At 43.3% G+C, this 18,987-nt stretch overlaps 1 protein-coding gene across 1 annotated transcript in view; it reads left to right on the top strand.

Moving 5' to 3' along the window:
• TRPM6 (transient receptor potential cation channel subfamily M member 6) overlaps positions 1–11,602 on the top strand; it is a 155,303-nt gene extending 143,701 nt beyond the window's left edge. Inside the window, exons 37-39 of the mRNA XM_083186111.1 lie at positions 982–1,033; positions 2,150–2,256; positions 11,234–11,602. Coding sequence (XP_083042237.1) covers positions 982–1,033; positions 2,150–2,256; positions 11,234–11,337 — 263 coding nt within the window. The 3' untranslated portion in view covers positions 11,338–11,602. The remainder of the gene's footprint in view (positions 1–981; positions 1,034–2,149; positions 2,257–11,233) is intronic.
• The last annotated feature ends 7,385 nt before the right edge of the window (positions 11,603–18,987 follow it).

Raw genomic sequence — 18,987 nt, 5'->3', positions numbered from 1 at the left:
ACCTGTTTCTACTGAACAGAAACAGAACTGAACTGAGCTTGTATAGATGTAATATTACTTTTGGGACATTGATGATTTGAGATGGGACAGTGTCATTTTAAAGGTTGGCATTCACACATAATCATTTCATACTGGATTTACCCCAGATATACAGTAGATTTTCCTGTCTCTATTTAAAGTAGTTTTCATTATCTAGCTCTACATAGTAAAACCAAAAGTGGCTTTCTACAGTCTTTTACAGTTCAGAATCTTTCCTGCTTGCCCCCTATTGCTTGTAGGCCTCAAGTATGTATTAAAACAGCAATATGTAGTAATTGAAAGCTGTCAAATATATTTTATTAAATTGTAAATTACATAATAGGGGAGAGGTATCAGCAGTAGAAAGAAGTAATAATGCCACTTTATAGGTCATTGGTACGAACTCATCTAGAGTACTGTGTTTAGTTCTGGGGCCATATCTCCAGAAGGATATAAATACATTAGAGACTGTACAAAGAAGGGCAACTAAAATGGTGCATGGCCTACATCACAAAACGTACCAGGAAAGACTAAAAGATCTTAATATGTATACTTTAGAGCAGAGAAGGGAAAGGGGGGACATGATAGGAATCTTCAAATACATCAAGGGTTTTAACAAGGTACAGATGGGAGACATTCTTCACAGGAAGAGGAGCAACAGAACAGGAGGACATGCACTGAAACTAGAGGGAGGAAGATTCAGGGAAAATGTGAGGAAGAATTACTTCACAGAAAGAGTAGTAGATAAGTGGAAAAGCCTCCCATCAGAGGTGGTAGACGCAAATACAGTAGTACAATTTAAACATGCTTGGGATAGGCATATTGATATCCTTACAAAAATATGATTTGAGGTAACATGTTTAAAAAAGGGGCAGACTAGATGGGCCAAGTGGTTGTTATCTGCTGTCAAATTCTATGTTTCTATGTTTCTATAATTATTTCTATATTGGCTTTAACTTGCAGGTGTTGGGGAAAATCTTACTGATCCATCTGTTATTAAACCAGAAGACAAGCAGTAAGTACAAACACAAGCTCCCATTCTGAAAATACCAAGGGCAAGATGCAGAAAAGTTTAGAAAGCAGCCAAACCTCCAAATATGCCACTTACGGAGGTTTGGACATGTTCTGCATATGCACCACACCCTGAATGTGATAGATTCCAGGGCTTGGATGCGATGGGCAATGCAATCTTCAGATTAGCAATGCCCCATTGAAGACTATGGACTTCTATCGCACCTCCCTGCTGTGAGAGATCCAACCAGATCCCTCAAAGCATTTCCACTTGCAAGTGTCGCTCAACCCATGTGCAGATAGGACTCCTGACCTGGTCCTTAACCTTAGCCTGGAAGTTCTATCAACATAAAGGACAACTCTTCCCGCGAGAGCCTCCTTTGCTAAAATGTTCATGCATATTGTGAACATTGTTTACAGTGAATAAATATATGCATCCAGAGAGTGTCAGGATGCATTACAAGCGAATTATGATACTTGCTGCATCTCGCCCAAACACATTGTAACATTGTCTGTCCATCTGTTTGCACAGAGCGGTTTCTTTGCACATTTCACCCTGTAACAAATGGATGACTCAATCCACAGACACATCAAGATGTGCTTTTACAGAAGAGAGTACGTTTGTGCCCACCGCTTATTATATCATCACACCGCTTTAGGTCATTGACACAGTATTTCCCGGTACAGTATTGATCCACAACATAGGGGTTTATTTACTAAGATGGTAGTTTTATTGAAGGGGGATGTTGCCCATAGCATTAGCAACTAATAAGAATATTCTCCTTTATTTAGCAGTTTCTAGAATAGGGGTGGGCAACAAGCGGCCCTCCAGATGTTGATGAACTACACATCCCAGCATGCCTTGCCTTATTTGTGCTATTTGGCCAAGGTAAAACTGATGCAAGGCATGCTGGGATGTGTAGTTTATTAACATCTGGAGGGCCGCTTGTTGCCCATCCCTGTTCTAGAAGATAAGAAATAGAATCTCATTGGTTACTATGGGCAACATCCCATCTTCAATGGAACTCCTGTCTTAGTAATAAACAGTGTAACTTTGTGAAACTACTGTATGGGGCTTATTTACTGATGGATTTTGGGACGTGCTTTGCTTTCTCTATAGATCGAGAGGTATGGTATTTGGACCGGCCAATTTAGGAGAACGCGCACTTACAAACTTTGTTTCAAAACACCGATGCAACTCTTGCTGCAGAAAACTGAAGCTGCCTGGTATGTATTGTACACGTCTGATTATTCTAGAAATCAACACTATTTTTCCGTATTATTTTGTTCAAATGTGTAACTTCTGCCTAATTTCCAGTTCAGTGCTGACATTCTACTTTCAAGATTATAAAAATATTCTGAGAGGAGTTTAGGAAGGGATTTACTTAAGAGCTGCTCAGAGAAGAGATTAAACAGCATTGACACTTCTACATTAAATGAGGCACATGATGAGACAGTCTTTCACTGCTGCTGAGTCTATTAAGTACAGCTGCTGCGTGCCTACCTCTCTGCCCTCGGCCTGTCAATCATTTCAAAGAAGAGGCATAGCACCAATACTGCCATAACCAGTCATGCAACACAAAATTATATTAAAGTGACCCCTACCGTGTCAGGAGGGCCTGCACAGTGTTAACAATTCCATTATTAAACTCTTTATCCCTGTCTTATATTAAGTCTTTGCTTTCCTCTGTAGTTTTGCTGGGATCATGCGGATTCTATATTCTGTTTATCTATGGACAGCCAGAGTCATACAGACCCCCTCCTTGTCATTAGAAATGCTTGTTAACCTCATCGGCATTTGTGTATGTTTTCAGTGTTGTATTAGCAGACTGTTCTAAGTGAGGGCAACATTCATTGTACCCCACTCATCATCTATATATATGTCTAGTGTCCGTGAGTCTCCGAAACACTGCCATCTGCTGTCAGAGAGTGAAACTACATCTCTTTCTCACACATGCACAAACACAGAGGCAGGAGATAGCATGGTAGCAGACTAGCTTTCAAAGCATTTGCTTCGAGCGGGCTTACTAGTCATATATCTATATAGAGATATATATATATATATATGTCTAGTGTCCATTTGTGTGTCTCCAAAACACTGCCATCTGTTGGCAGCGAGTGAAACTACATCTCTTATTATTTATTAATTTATTTATTTACAGTTTCTTATATAGCGCAGCATATTCCGTTTTGCGTTACAATTGGAAACAACAGTGATTAAACAAACTGGGTAGATACAAACCGACATGGAGATAGGAGGGCCCTGCTTGCAAGCTTACAATCTATAGGGATAATAGGAGGGAAACCTAAGGATAGAATTCCATAGCATGGCAGTCCCATCAGATTACAAGACAGTCCTGATGGGATGCAAATAGATATAAATGATACTGGAGGTTGTGTGGGGGTCCTGAATATGATAGGCTTGCCTGAAGAGGTGAGTTTTCAGGGAGCGCTTGAAAGCTTGGAGGCTAGAGGAGAGTCTTAGTGTGCATTGAAGGGCATTGCATAAGGTGGGTGCTGCCCGACAAAATTCCTGTAAGTGTAAGTGGGAGCGAGTAATGAGTGTGGATGAGAGACGCAGATCTTCGTCAGAGCGTAGAGGTCGGTGGGGATATATTTTGAGATAAGTGAAGAGATATAAGTCGGTGTAGTCAGAGTAATGGTGTATGTAAGTAGAAGTATTTTATATTGAATGCGGTAATATACAGGCAACCAATGGAGGGACTGACAGAGCGGAGTAGCAGACGATGAGCGTCTAGCCAGGAAGATCAGCCTTGCAGCTGCATTCAAAATGGATTTCTAGTGGTGAGCAGTGGCGTAACTATAGAGGGTGCAGGGGATGCAGCTGCTACGGAGCCCGGCGGCTTGGGGGGCCCGTGGCAATCCCCTGCACCCTCTGCATTGTTTTGTTAAATTTAAAAAAATGTACTCCTGCTGCTACCGCAGGCCAAATGTGGGGAGTGGAGGAGGACGATAGAGGGTGACGGATTCACATCACGGAACCGGAAGCGGCACCAGGCGGCTGACTGACACGCCACTGGTCTGTCAGCCGCACATCCCTAGCGCTGCTACAGCAGCACCAGCAGGCACGCTTTGCCTGACATCATACAGAGGAGCAGAGATGAGAGAAGCTCCTGTGGCTACGAGGGAGAGACGGCTGCGCTGCAGGGGAAAGGCGGAGGACTGGAGAGAGGCTGCTGCGGGTGTAGCCAGAGAATAAGAGGGGCAGAAGCTGCTGCTGCAAGGTAGGCCAGTCTGGAGGAGGGGTCGGGGATGGTGTCCGGCCTGTAGGATTGCTGAGGGCTGCTACTGAGCCTGCAATAATGATAAGTATCTCCTCCAGCAGCTCCATCCACATCACTGTCCATCTGTACCCCATCCTGCAATTCCACCAATCTATGTCTTCCTCTTATACATTCACCCACCCATCGATGTCCCCTCCCATCCATCTGTCTATGCTCCTTCCATCTGTCTGTCTTTCTATGCCCTCTTCTGTCTATCTGTCTATGGTTCTTTGTCAGTCCCCCTCCTGTTCCTACTTCTTGACCCGTCTACATTTATATGCTCCTTCCGTCCATCTATGCCCCCTCTAATCTGTCTCTCTATGCTTTCTCCCATCCATCCGTCTATACACCTTCCGTCCATCTATGCCCCCTCTAATCTGTCCATCTATGCTTTCTCCCATCCATCCGTCTATACACCTTCCGTCCATCTATGTCCCCGCTAATCTGTCCATCTATGCTCTCTCCCATTCATCCATCTATACACCTTCCGTCTGTCTATGCTTCCTCCCAACCATCCATCTATGCTCCTTCCTATCCAGCCATCTATACTCTTTCAACCCAGCCATCTATGCTCCCTCCATTCCATCCATCTATGCTCCTTCTTATCCAGCCATCTATGCTCCTTCCTATCCAGCCATCTATGCTCCTTCCTATCCAGCCATCTATGCTCCTTCCTATCCAGCCATCTATGCTCCTTCCATCCATCCATGCCCCCTCCCATGTGTCTATGTATGCTCCTTCAATCCGTCTGTCTATGCCCGCCCTTTTTTGTCTGTCCGTCTGTCTATGCCCGGCCAGTCTGTCCATCTATGCCCCTATATGGTACTCTGTCCATCCATATGTCTGTCCATGCCTCCCTCGTCTATCTGTCCGTCTATGCCTCTACCCCCTGCTCGCTCTTTCTCCCGCTCTCTTGTTCCTGTATCTTTCTCTCTCTAACACTGTCTCTCTTTCTCTCATTCCATCTGTTTCCATGAAGACACTCTCTCTTTTACTCTCTTACTTGCTCCTCTTTCTCTCTTTTTGTTCTACTGATAAAGGTTGGGGGGGGGGGGGCTATTAAAATTTTGCTATCGGGCCTGCAAAGTTCTAGTTACGCCTCAGGTGGTGAGAGTTTTTTCTTAGGAAGACCGGTAAGGAGGCTATTGCGTTAGTCAATATGTGATATAATGAGTGCATGGATTAGCGTTTTTGCAGTGTCTTGTGTAAGGTACAGACAAATTTTGGATATGTTTTTTAAATGCATGTAACAGGATTTAGAGACAGATTGAATGTGAGGAATGAAGGACAGTTTAGAATCAAGGATGACCCCTAGGCAGCAAGCTTGTGGAGTAGGATTAATTGTTGTGTTCTCAACAGTGATAGAGATATTAGGTTGGTAACTACTCTTGGCTGGTGGGTATATAATTAATTCTGTTTTGGAAATGTGGAGTTTGAGGTGGCGAGATGACATCCAAGATGAAATGGCAGAAAGACATTCAGAGACACGGAGCAATACTGATGGTGACAATTCCGGGGAGGAAAGCTAGATTTGAGTATCATCAGCGTACAGATTATACTGAAATCCAAAAGAGTTGATTAGTTTCCCAAGTGAGGGGGTATAGATTAAGAAAAGCAGAGGTCCTAAGACTGAGCCTTGTGGTACTCCGATGAACAGAGGTAGTGAGGAGGAGGTAGAATCTTAGAAGCAAACACTGAAAGAACGATTAGATAAGTAGGAAGAAAACCAAGAAAGGACTGTGTTCTGAAGACCTAGGGATTGTAGTATTTGTATGAGAAGAGAGTGGTCAACAGTATCAAAGACAGCTCAGATATCTAGAAGAATAAGTAGTGAGAAATGGACTTTAGATTTAGCAGTGGTCAGATCAGTGACAACTTTAGTCAGTGCTGTCTCTGTGGACTGCTGAGAGCGAAAGCCTGACTGAAGTGGGTCCAATAAGTTGTAGGAGTTAAGAAAGTGTGTGAGGCGAGTGTAGTCAAGTCTCTCAAGTAGCTTGGAGAGGCATGGGTGCTGAGATATAGGATGGTAGTTAGAGAGACAGTTTGAATCAGAATTGTGTTTTTTTAGAATGGGAGTAATAAGTGCATGCTTGAACAGAGAAGGAAAGATACCAGTTGAGAGAGAGGTTACAGATTTTAGTTAAGCTTGGGATAAGCACAGGAGACAGAGCTTTACTGACTTGTAAGGGTGTAGGATCAAGAGGAGAGTTAGACGAGTAGGAAGATGAGAAGAGTATGAATACTTCATCCTCACTTGTGGGGTGAAATGAGGAGAAAGTGGCAAATGGCTCAGGAAAAAAAGTAAGCAAGCCACTGGCTAAGGAAGAGCATGCTATTTCATCTTGCATTTTAGCAATATTTTCCTTGAAGAACGTAGCAAGCTCTTATGCACTGATATTGGCAGGTGGGGAGGGTGAAGGAGGGTAAAGATGTGATTTAAATGTATTAAAAAGTTGCTTGGGTTTAGTGGCATGAGAAGAGATGGGAGATTGAAAATAAGTTTGTTTAGCAGTGTTCAGAGCATTACGATAGGAGTGGTAGGTAGTCTTAATTGTGACAAAGTCACTTGGATTTTGAGATTTATGTCACTGACGTTCCAATCTACGTGATAGTTTTTGCAGGTGTCTTGTTAATTTAGAGTGCCACGGTTGGCATCTAAGCCTACATGGATTGTGAGGAGTAACTGGGGCAGCTTCATCAAGGGTAGTTTGTAGAGTGTGGTTCAGGTGGGTTAAAGCTGTCTCAGGAAAGACAAGTGTAGAAATGGGTGAGAGCAGTTGTTGCAGAGAGGTAGAACGTTGTTGAAAATCAATAGCATTAGTATTTCTGCGGGTTAGAGGAGGCTTGCATGATTTAGGCATTATAGTGTTTGGAGAAATGGGGGAGGTTGAGAAGGTGATAAGGTTGTGATCTGAGAGAGGGAATGGAGCGTTAGTTAATTCAGAAACAGAGCATAGCTTTGTGTATACCAGATCAAGGCAGTGCCCTCCTTGTGAGTAGAGGAGTCAGACAATTGGGTGAGGCCAAGAGAGGTGGTTAGAGAGAGGAGTTTAGAGGCATGAGGAGAAAGTGGGCTGTCAATAGCGATATTGAAATCACCCATGATGATGGTGGAGATGTCAGAAGATAAGAAGTGTGGGAGCCAGGCAGAGAAATCTTCCATAAATTGTTGTTTGGGAAGCCCAGGTGGGCAATAGATAGCTGCAACATGCAGAGAAAGGGGTGAAAACCCTGATAGAGTGAAGTTCAAATTATGTGAATGTGAGTGAAGGAACCAGTGGTAGGACTGTGTATGTGCACAACTGGGACAGTAATATTCCTACCCCAGCTCCTTTACTGTTACCAAGCCTGGAGGTGTGTGTGTAGTGGAAACCACCATGTGATAGTGCTGCAGGGGAAGCGGTGTCTGATTGTGATAGCAGATTGAAGTTGCTAGAGATGAAGAGGTTGTGGACTGATGTTAGTTTATTGCAAACACAGCGTGCATTTAGTAAGGCACATTTTAGTGACTGGGAGGGTGATGGGACACAGGTGACATTTATGAGGCTGGCTAGATTTCTATATTGTTTTGACTCAACTGAATGTGAGTGTGGCAGGTGATTAGGGCCTGGATTTGTGAATAAATCACCAGCTAATAAAAGCAGCAGAGCTAAGTAAATGTTCGGGGAAGTTTGTGAATATTTGGTGTAGTGACAAATTTTGGATGTTAAGTGCATGTAGAAAAGTAAGTAAAAAGCTCATGAGTGTAAGAAGAGGGGAGTGAATAATGGAAGCAGAAATGATCTCAGAGGGGATAGTTGTAGGGGTATTGTAGGATGAGTAGATTTTGAAAGGAAGTCTAAAAGGTTTGTACAAAGAGCAGAATAAATACCAACAATTGCAGGAAATTTGGGAAATTACTGATGGATCAGATCTAGTGCTGAGGATCCAGGTTACACAGTCAGGAGATGCATGTTGAGAGGTGATTCCAAAGCATACTTTCCTACTTTTGAAAACTAGTTTCAGGGAGATTATAGTTGGTAATAAAATTTTCCAGCCTCCCTGCTGTTCATCTCTTTCTCTCTCTCACATGCAAAAACACGGAGGCAATCACAAGGTAGCAGACTAGCTTTCGAAGCATTTGCTTCGAGTGGGCTTACTAGTATAGTATAGTTTAATTTGTTACTCCAGATACAATTATTGAACACACTTAATACAAACTAAATTGTATTTCTGTTTACAGCAAAGGTGCACACTCTAAAAAGCAATTATATAACTGAATCGTTCATTTTAGTTTTCTTCTGCCACCCTCAAAATTCTATGTTGCGTCAAACTGTAACGAACTAAAACATTAGCGATGTTTTTATTTTTACAATATTTCTGCTAGTAGGAAATGGTAAATATCTGTAAAAGCCTGAAATAAATTAGTAAGAAGATAGAGGCATTGGGGTATATTTACTAAGATGGGAGTTCTACTAAAGATCAGAATTTACTTCTTACTGTATTCATTTAGAACCTTCTAGAACAGGGGTCTTCAACCTTTAAGACAGTGTGGGCCACCTAAAAAAAGACAGTGAAGCCCGAGGGCCACTATACTCTACTGCGGTGTTTCGGACAGCCTCATAGAATCACAGCTCCCCTATAACGTCAGCACAGTCCTTCATAGATAATTAGCACAGCCGCCCATACTCAGCACATAACCCCCCCACACACACACACACACACACACACACATACCCAAATAGTTATCAGCAGCCAATTTGGGTTCCAGTGCAAACAGTAAAATATGTGCCCCCCCCATATATAATTTGATATTGAATAAATTGCACGCACCATAGGTGCGCTCCCAAAAAAGGAGTGTGGCCTAATTATAACGAGTGTGAACTAGCAGGAAAACAATTACCTGACACCTCTTTTGCAACCTGCATGACCAGACATTGGTTACCGCAGGAATGGTCGTTGTCCTCACACGCTTAAGTTGACTGAAGGCTGCACAGTGACATATAAACATGAAGTGACCTAGTACGCCTCACAGATTGAACCCAAACAATGAAAGGCTACTTAAATCAATATACACTGTTACACTGTTTATCCATAATACACATTACACATTATGCCGCACACCGTGATGCCCATTACACATTAATCCACACAAAAATTATGCCCATTGCACATTATGCCCCACACTGATGCCCATTATGCCACAGACCATAATGCCAGCAGTACTCCTGCTTATACATATGATGCCCCAGCAGTGCCCCTCACCTAATGCCCCAGCAGTGCCCCTCACACACAATGCCCCAGCAGTGCCCCTCACACACAATGCCCCAGCAGTGCCCCTCACAATGCCCAAGTAGTGCCCCTCACACACAATGCCCCAGCAGTGCCCCTCACACACAATGCCCCAGCAGTGCCCCTCACACAAAATGCCCCAGCAGTGCCCCTCACACACAATGCCCAAGAAGTGCCCCTCACACACAATGCCCCAGCAGTGCCCCTCACACACAATGCCCCAGCAGTGCCCCTCACACACAATGCCCCCAGTAATGCCCCACACACAATGCCCCCAGTAATGCTGGCAGCATTGCCAGGTCCCCTGCTCCCGCCAGCTGTACCTCCTCATCCTGCAGCTTTGCCGGGTCACCTGCTTCCACCATCCATGCCTCCTCCTGCAGTTTCGCCGGGTCCCCTCCGCCAGCTGTGCCTCATCCTCCTGCAGTTCCAGCACCGGGCCCCCTGCTCCCGCCAGCTGCGTCTCCTCCTCCCGCAGCTTCGCCGGGTCCCAACTCCCCAGCTCGTGACCAGACGTGCCTCCTCCTCCCTCAGCCGCGCTGGATCCACTCCTCTGCCCTGCCTGCAGCCAATGGAAATCGGGTAGGCGGCACCCGGGGGGACTCCATTACGCTGCCTCCCTCGGCAGCGTTTTCTTTTACTTATAAAAAAAAAAATCCTGTGCATGGCGGGCTGGCGGGCAGGGGGCCACTGAGATCAGCTCCGCGGGCCACTCGTGGCCCGCGGGCCATGGGTTGAAGACCCCTGTTCTAGAATATAATAGATAGAATCTGATTGGTTGCCCATAGCAACATCCCATCTTCAATAGAACTGCCATCTTAGTAAATAAACCCCTCCATATGCAAAAGTTTCTAGGCACCGGTGAAATACCTCTGAGATATAGCAGGGCCCGCAACTGCGATGGGTGTGGGGCATATGTGAATGCATAGTGTAGGGAAGGGGCATGGAGTGAAGCCAAATCACTGCAATGCCCTAGGTCAGGCATGTCCAAACTATGGCACTCCAGATGTTGTGAATCTACAAGTCCCAGCATGCTTTGCCACAGTTTTACTATTAGGGTATGCTAAAACTATGGCAAGGCATGCTGGGATGCGTAGTTTCACAACAGCTGGAGGGCCACAGTTTGGACATGCCTGCCCTAGGTGATGAATATCAAAGTTGCAGCCTTGCATACAGTATATTGCTGCTTGGAAGCTTCTGCATATTGTAAGGTCATAACCATGCCCCCCACGTGTGGTCTTGCCACCATATTACTGGGGACTGCACGTTTTTTGGGAAGTCTTTTCATTGATCACAATTTAATTTCATAAGTTGCAGCTTACTATTTATTACCATATATGTGATGAATATTATTGATATAGTTCAATACTGGACTTTCTTCCCCTTCTTTGTTCCTTCTCTGTGATCGTTGTAGAGCACAAGCGTAATTTGTAATGATATTCGTGTATTGGTGCAGTATATAGTTTGACAATACTGCACAGAATATAGTCCCTTTACATGTCCCCATAGCACTATGATCCGACAGAAACCTCATTAAAGGAGCAAAGCTGTACAGCTAGTCTACATCCGTATGTCCTCTCTCATATCCATTGTCTGATATGTCATTATTTCCCCTGCTCTCTCAAACATTTGATCTTCTTCACCTACAGATTTGAAAAGAAATGACTACTCACCTGGGAGGATCAGTCTGCGGTTTGATATTGGAGAAGCAGACACTGATGAAGACATTTCGGAATACAGTACAAAACTCTAACACAACATTCCTGCCCAGCTAGGAGATAATCTTTGCACCCAATGCAGTACAATGATACTGTAGGACTGACACTAGTAGTAACACACTGCGGATGTAAGAGTAATTCTCATGTGATCATTCTAGTTTCTAAACAGGTTTCTGAGAATTATGTAATGTTTGTACACTGGTAAAATCACTAATTTGTATTCAATCTCTATGAAGAAATCCCTTTTTTTGCAGTTAAAATTGTACATTCTAATAGTGTATACTTGGATTCAGTTTTACAGTAAAGTACAAGGAAATCATGTTTATGTTTAATTACTTGTTGTTTGTTTAGAGAAGTGATTTGTAGCTGATACAGTAAAGGGGCTGTGCTGGGTGGCCCCTTAACCTTCTATTTACCAAGTATTAAGGAGATAAGGAGATTTATGTCTTACCTGGTAAATCTCTTTCTTTGAGGACATCAGGGGCCACAGGCTGGGTAGTTGGAGTGGGAGAGAGCTTCCAACACCCAAGAGGTTAAACTTCTCCTGCCCCCAGGCAGACCAGGCTCCTCCCCTCCTCTACCCTGCCTCCAGATCAGGCAGCTCAGTTTTTTAACAAGTCAAGGCAGGAGACAAGAAGATAAACACCATACAGAAACACATTCTAGTTTGCACAACAGAGGAACTACAGTAGGTAACAAAAACAGTAATGGAACTAAAGCAGGCGTGGCAGGGAGGGATCCCTATGGCCCCCACGTCCTTGGAAAAAGAGATTTAAAGGGCAAGACATAAATCTCCTTTTATTTTGGAACACATCAGGGGCCACAGGCTAACGCTGGGACATCCTAAAGCAGCCACCTTAGGGTGGGGACACACCAGCGCCGCAGCAAGTACACTCTGGCCAAAAATCGAGTCCTGGGAGGCAAATGTATTGAAGGCATAAAAGCGCAAGCAGGTATTGGCAGACGACCAAGTCTCGGCCTTGCAAATTTGCTCATCTTTTGGTAACCGCCCAAGACACACACACAGACCTTGTGGAATGAGCCCAGACCCCTGCAGGAACAGGGAGGGAATCCTCCAAGTATGCCTGCCTGATGACAGAGCAAAGCCAGCGGCCATCCCCTTTTTTGATACTCATACAGCACAAAGCGAGTCTGTTTTCTGTAAGGACATACAGGAGTAGACAACATCCAATGAAGACTGCACAGGAGAAGCATTTGGCCTCTGAAAGGCTGGGACCACAATCTCCTGATTGAGGTAAAACCTAGATTCCAACTTAGGGAGGTGAGTAGGAACAGTTCTAAAGCTGCCCATACACGCTGCTTTGTGGGCGTGCTTTCCGTGCTGTACTAGCACGGATCACATTGCATTGCGTTGCATGTGCATCCGTTGTGCAGGCAATGCGATGCAATGTGATGAAACCTAAGTACAAAAAGTATGTGCAAGCACATACTTTTTGTACTGTGCGATGAGGTGCGCGGGAGCGCGCACCTCAAAGCACACATCTGGTCAGCACTCATAGCAGCGTGTATGGGCTGCTTAAGAACCGCCCAATCCGAATGAAAGATCAGAAACGGGGACCGACAAGAAAAAGCTGACAGGTCAGACACTCTCCTTGCCGAAGAAATTGCCAACAGGAAAACTGTATTCCAGGTGAGCCAACAAAAGTCCACAGACCATAAAGGTTCAAATGGTGGGGCCTGAAGAGCAGTAAGTACCAGGGAAAGATCCCATTGGGCAACCTGGGGAACAAAGGGAGGCTGGATATGCAGGACGCCCTGCATGAATGTGCGGACATCTGGCAACACAACTAGCTTCCTACAGAACAAGATGGACAAAGCCATAACCGGTACCTTCAAAGAAGACAAGCACAATTCGGCCTCCAGACCCTTCTGTAATAAGGACAGGTTTCAGGCCAATCGGAATGTCCTGGGATTGAATCGGCGAGCATGACACCAGAAAAAGTAAGCCCGCCAAATGCGATGGTAAGCACCGGCTGAACAAGGTTTACTTTCCCTAAGCATGGTCGAAATTACTCTGGAATTAAAGATTTTGGTTTTTATCAGGGAGGTTATTCAATTTCTTGTATGCTGTGTTGCAGCATTATTAAAAGCCAGATAGTCTTGACAGTTTTTAGATTAGCAAAGTTATTTCTGTTGAGATCTTAATTTTCCACATACTATATCCTGTACAAGAATGTGTTATTTTACTAAACATTTATCTGCCAAACTTCCACAAAAGATAGCCTTGGTAAAGTGGTTGCTGTGCTTACTAATTCTATATATACTTAACCCAGAGTAATAATTCTATGTTTAAGATATACACTGAGGAGCTACTGTATTACATGGAAACCATTGACTTGTACAGCGAATAATGTTGATTATCTCATTATGGCTAGCCTCTTTGGTCCTATCCCACAAAATAGCTACAGTAGCACAAATTGCTGAAAAAAGTCATTCTGGCTTTGATCGAAAGCTGTTGGAACAGACAGTGCATAGCAGCTTGCTGGGTAGCTGCAGTTCAGTCAGATCACGCTCGCTGACCCCTGTTTATCTCTGATAGTGCTCACAATGGGCATGTGAGCATCAGAATTGGACCATAGAGCAATGGAAGAAGGTGGCCTGGTCTGATGTATGATCAGATTTTTAACATTTTCTGTTACATCAGGTGGATGGGTGGATGTATTTGCTTTGTTTTCCTGGAGAACAGATGGCACTAGAATACACTATGGGAAGATTGAGATGAGGGATAGAGAAGGCAGTGTGATGGGCTGGGCAATTTTCTACTGGGAAACCTAAGGTCCTGGTTACTTTGTCACACACCACATACTTTAACATTGTTGCAGACCAAGTACACCCTTTCGTAAAAATGACATTCCCTGATCAGTGTCCTCTCTTAGCAGGAGAACAAGGTGTTGACTTGGCCTCCAAATTTCCCATATCTCAAACTGATTGAGCATCTGTGGAATGTGCAGGAGTCCGAACAATGGAGGTTCCACCTGGCACTTTACAGGACTCGATGGGCCTGCTTCAAATGTCTTGTGCCAGATACTGTACCACAGGACACCTTCCGAGTTCTTGTGGAGAACATGCCTTAAAGTAAGAGTAGAAGTGGGACCTAAACAATATTAGGCAGGCAGTATTCATTTTATGGCTGATTGATGTAGATTACATTAGATGAAAACTAATTAAAGGTGTTTGAACTATAACAACACAGTGATATCCTTCAGTAAAGGACAAGCCTCGGGTTATAATTCTATCTTGCTGGCATTAATAGTAACATTATTTACAGAGGGTTTTATACTAGTAAAAAGCTCTACTAATGTTTTAGATGGCCATTGTACTTAATAATATGCATATACTCTCATTAATGATTACATATTATAATTCAAGTATGAAAGGACAAGACTATAAAAAGGGAAGGGAGAGAAGTCTGATATAACTAAACTTGCACATGTAAACATTTATATTAAGAGTCTGTGACCACAGAGCTTTCAAACACAGTTGAAATGTTTCCTTATGACGGAATGTTCTTGTGAGTCACTTGGGTTAAAACTACAGTGGTCCACATAAGGCTGCAACTAGGAGTTGGCTAGAACAGCACTCTCCATGGATTATAGTGGTGGGGGGTGCAACGCTCTGCATGCCAAGCTACCAAGATTATCTATTTATTGAGTTTAAGGGGTCATTCTAATTTTCTTGGTAAACTGCGGAGCCCGCAGATTACAGAGTCCCTTTGACTCTACCCCATCGAATAGCTGCTCCCCCCCCCCACCACTGTATCGATTCGCAACCATACGAGGGGATGTGTCAGGAAGGCACACATTCGAAGGTCGGCAACCATCAAATGATTTCCCCTGCCTTCGCAAATATAAGTCAGTTGACACTGAATTATATTTGCAGCTGCCGAGGCAAGGACAGGGCGGGCAATGTCATGCTGTCATGATGGTGGGCCTGTTTTTTTTTCGTAGAGGCCTGGAGCTGCAGACCCATTGTTAATCTGGCCCTGGGGATGGAGCAGAACATAGTTTGCTTCATTCTGACATTGAATAAGTACTGTATTAAGAGGAATTACACAAAACAATAGCCCCATCTAGCCATGGCTTTTCTCGGCTAATTAGGCTTGACCAAACCTATTACCCACAATCAGCGCTGTTTCTGCCTTCAGCTACGCCTAGCACAACCAGCCTGCATGACTATAGATTCACTAGGATAGTCAATCTTCCTCATTTCTGTGTCAATGATGCATACAGTATGTGTACACAGTTGCTGATGACTTTGTAATGCCTCTGGTTTTCCTTCCTAGGCAGCAGCTTTATTTATGATGATTAGCAGGTCCATAGGATGAGTAGGCATGTGCGTACAAAGCTGAATCAAGTACTCATTTATATAAAGACCACTGAGTCCATATCTGCTCTTACTCCAGTCATAGTTTCGGTGAAGCAAGCAAATACAAAGTGCCAAGAACAAGTGCCCCACGTTCTTCTGGAAGTTGGATGTATCAAGGCTTGCAATGACTTGTAGGCCATATCCCCTCTCCAGATAATCTTCATTGCTTGCTGGGGGATGGCATATCATGCACTTGCTCTGAATGCTGTTACTCCATGCTACGACTCTGCTCATACTGTAAGTTACTGACCCGTGCTGAAACATTTATCCCATTATTAGCTTTTTGAGCTGGTTGAATTCCAACATCAATATCAGCCATTTATTTGTGTAATACTTATGCAAGTTATTTCTTATTTTTGTTACAATAGACTTTGTTTTAGTAAATTCAGCAACATTGTTTCTTAGTTTTTTTTTAACTATTATTGAAATTGCAATATAGTAAGCTACGGTATTAGTCTAATTCAGTATCATACGCTATTACTTTTGGCAATCTGCACATGTGGCAATGCATGACCCCTTAAACTACAGTCACATGCTGAAAAATGTAATCAGGGGGTGGGTACATAGCATTTTTGGGGAGTGGATGTGGCATTGCTGGAGTGTATGGGATCTTTGCGGCGCCGGCCGTGCCAGCTGTATGACATCACACGCAGCTGCTGTGACACAAAGCATGGCGAGCCAGCGCCATGAGTTTTAGGTTTTCTAATATAAAAAAAAAAGTACAACTCAAGCCAACTCAGGCCCAATACACCAAAATGTGAGATTTTTCTATCCACAACCGAGAAATATATTTTTTTTCTTGAATATTAATTACACCAAACAGCACTCAGTGACCCCCAAGACTGGATGAAAAGACAGGATTACAGTTGGGAAGAATGTGGATGTTAAGGTCAAGGTTGACAGTCAATAGGTCGACATCAGAAGATCAACATGCTCTAGTTAGTCATTGACAAACGTTTGATAATCCCCTCCCTTTTAAGACTGTAAGCCTTTACTGGCTGGGCCCACTTTGTTCTTTCACATGCCCTATTCCTGTCACTAGTGCATATTTGTTCTCCTGTCTCCATTCTACTCCGGATCTGGTTGATACTGTAGATCTACAGTGTCTAGGTTGACAGTCAAAGGGTCAACAACAAAAGGTCAACATGCACAAGGTTGACATTGAAAATATGTAGATATGCACTAACATTTCAAATGATAACAAACTCTCCTTGAAGGATTAATCTCCATTGTCTGCAGAATTAATGGCCAATTATCAATTGATAATCTGCTGATTTCCATAAACTGTCATGCTTGGCATGTCATTAAGAAGCAAATGTAGCTATCAATCTACCACTATTTGATCTTACCCATTTATTCCAACCCTGATTTTCTAGATGGTATAAATGTTGGGGTTATGCATTTCTGGAATTAGGGGTTAGGCCTGGTTTATCGATTTTTGGATTATGATACCAGTACCCTCACATACACTTTCTTATACTATCTATTATCTACTATATATTACTTAAACCATCTATTATCTTGATTATCAGTGTCTGATAGAATCTGTCCATTGGGGGGTACCAAACTTCACAAAATATTGGGACAGCACTCTACTTATTTTTAGAAATGTGCAGGTTTTACCCGGATCTGACAACGGGAGCTTACTGGTTATCCCCTGTCACATGTTTTGGAGTCTAAACATATGACAGCCGATAGCCAATAAGATACCATTTTGAGATCCAGGTAAAGCTGAACCTGCACATCTCTACTTATTTTATTTACTTAAATATTAGATAATGTTTAGATTTAACTATATTGAAGAGTGGGTGACTAAATGGCTCAGTGTTGTTTATGGTGTAAAACCTACAGGATATCATTACTTGGGTACCGCTGAAAAAACAAGTTGTGTCCTCCTCTCATGCAATATGCACTACAAATTGATTCATAGAGCCGATTATACCACAAAACTGAGATGTTTAATGACTCAATAGGGGAAATTTACTAAGATGTGTAATCTACTTCACATGTTATGTTGCTATGGGCAACCAATCAGAATCTACTTCTTATTTATTTAGCACCCTAAACAGGATCTGATTGGTTGCCCATAACAACATCACATGTGAAGTAGAATACACATCTTAGTAAATTTCCCCCAAAATGCATTAAGTGCTTTCAACTTGACTTCCGGCATATTATGTGGCCATGCTCTAAAATGCAAAAAAAAATGTTGCTTAAATGTTCAGACCTATTTCACAAGGGATTAAGGCAGGGGCATAACTCCCAGAGGAAATGGATGCTCCAGCCCTGAAGGGGCACCTGTATGTATAGCAGCACCTGTGTGGTTCACAGCAGTATCCAAGTGTGATCACTACTCTTGCAATGGAACTCTGCAGTGTACCTGTAGTTAACTGCCTCTATACCTGGAGCCCTGCTAACATCTGTAATTGGTACCAGGCAGGAACCATCCTGTCCCCTTTCTGCCTGCACTGCATTCTGATACTCACAGGTGAATGTTGACACACACCATTTTCCAAACAACTGAGATGAATTTACGCTCCTGGATTAAGGTGTAGCTTTCACTATAGGTCTAGCTCTGCTCAATATCCACACTCCTTCTGTGCACCATATACAAGGCACACTGCCATACTCTTCACTTGCATTGCAACATTAGCAAACAAAACACTATGTTACTGTATGTCAGTGAGTTAACGAAGAGTAGGTTATACCTATTTCGTAAATGTTTCCCTGGCTGACCTGTATCGCTTGGACTGCATAGAATATTTGTTAGATGTTGAGGCCAAAACACAGAAATACTTTTGCAGCATGGCTAGCCTACTTCTTTACCATACCCCTCCATACACAGTAATATCCGTCAAAAGTGGTTTTAGCACAATTCAGAAACATTGCTCTCAGGGTCTCCCTTTTGATGTTAGAACCTTAGGTAGTATATTCGGTTCCCTCCCTTACTCGTTTCTACCCAATTTTGTCAAATACTTTGTGTATGAATGATTACATTTTGCCCACTGTTAGGTATCCTACAACTATCTAGAAAACGTTCTATTGTATTACTGTATATATGTGGAGCAATGTGACTCTGTTCTAATAAATTGTGCTGTCACTGACACACTTACATCATTCCTTCATTTACATTACAAGCACAGACCACCCATATCAATTTTAAAATCTTCCATGGACCCAGGTGGTCGCACCCCTCCTTCTGTCAACCAGCGCTTGTGCCCCATCTAAACTCCACAGTGCTATCACTAGGAAGATGTTGTCTGCACCATGCTTTGAGGAATCTACGCAGAAACACTACA

The sequence above is a fragment of the Crinia signifera genome, chromosome 1, assembly GCF_055691185.1.
Source record: "Crinia signifera chromosome 1, ASM5569118v1, whole genome shotgun sequence".
NCBI classification, from domain to species: Eukaryota; Metazoa; Chordata; class Amphibia; order Anura; family Myobatrachidae; genus Crinia; species Crinia signifera.
Note: the sequence above shows the minus strand (reverse complement) of the source record. Positions and strands in the feature narration are given on the sequence as shown.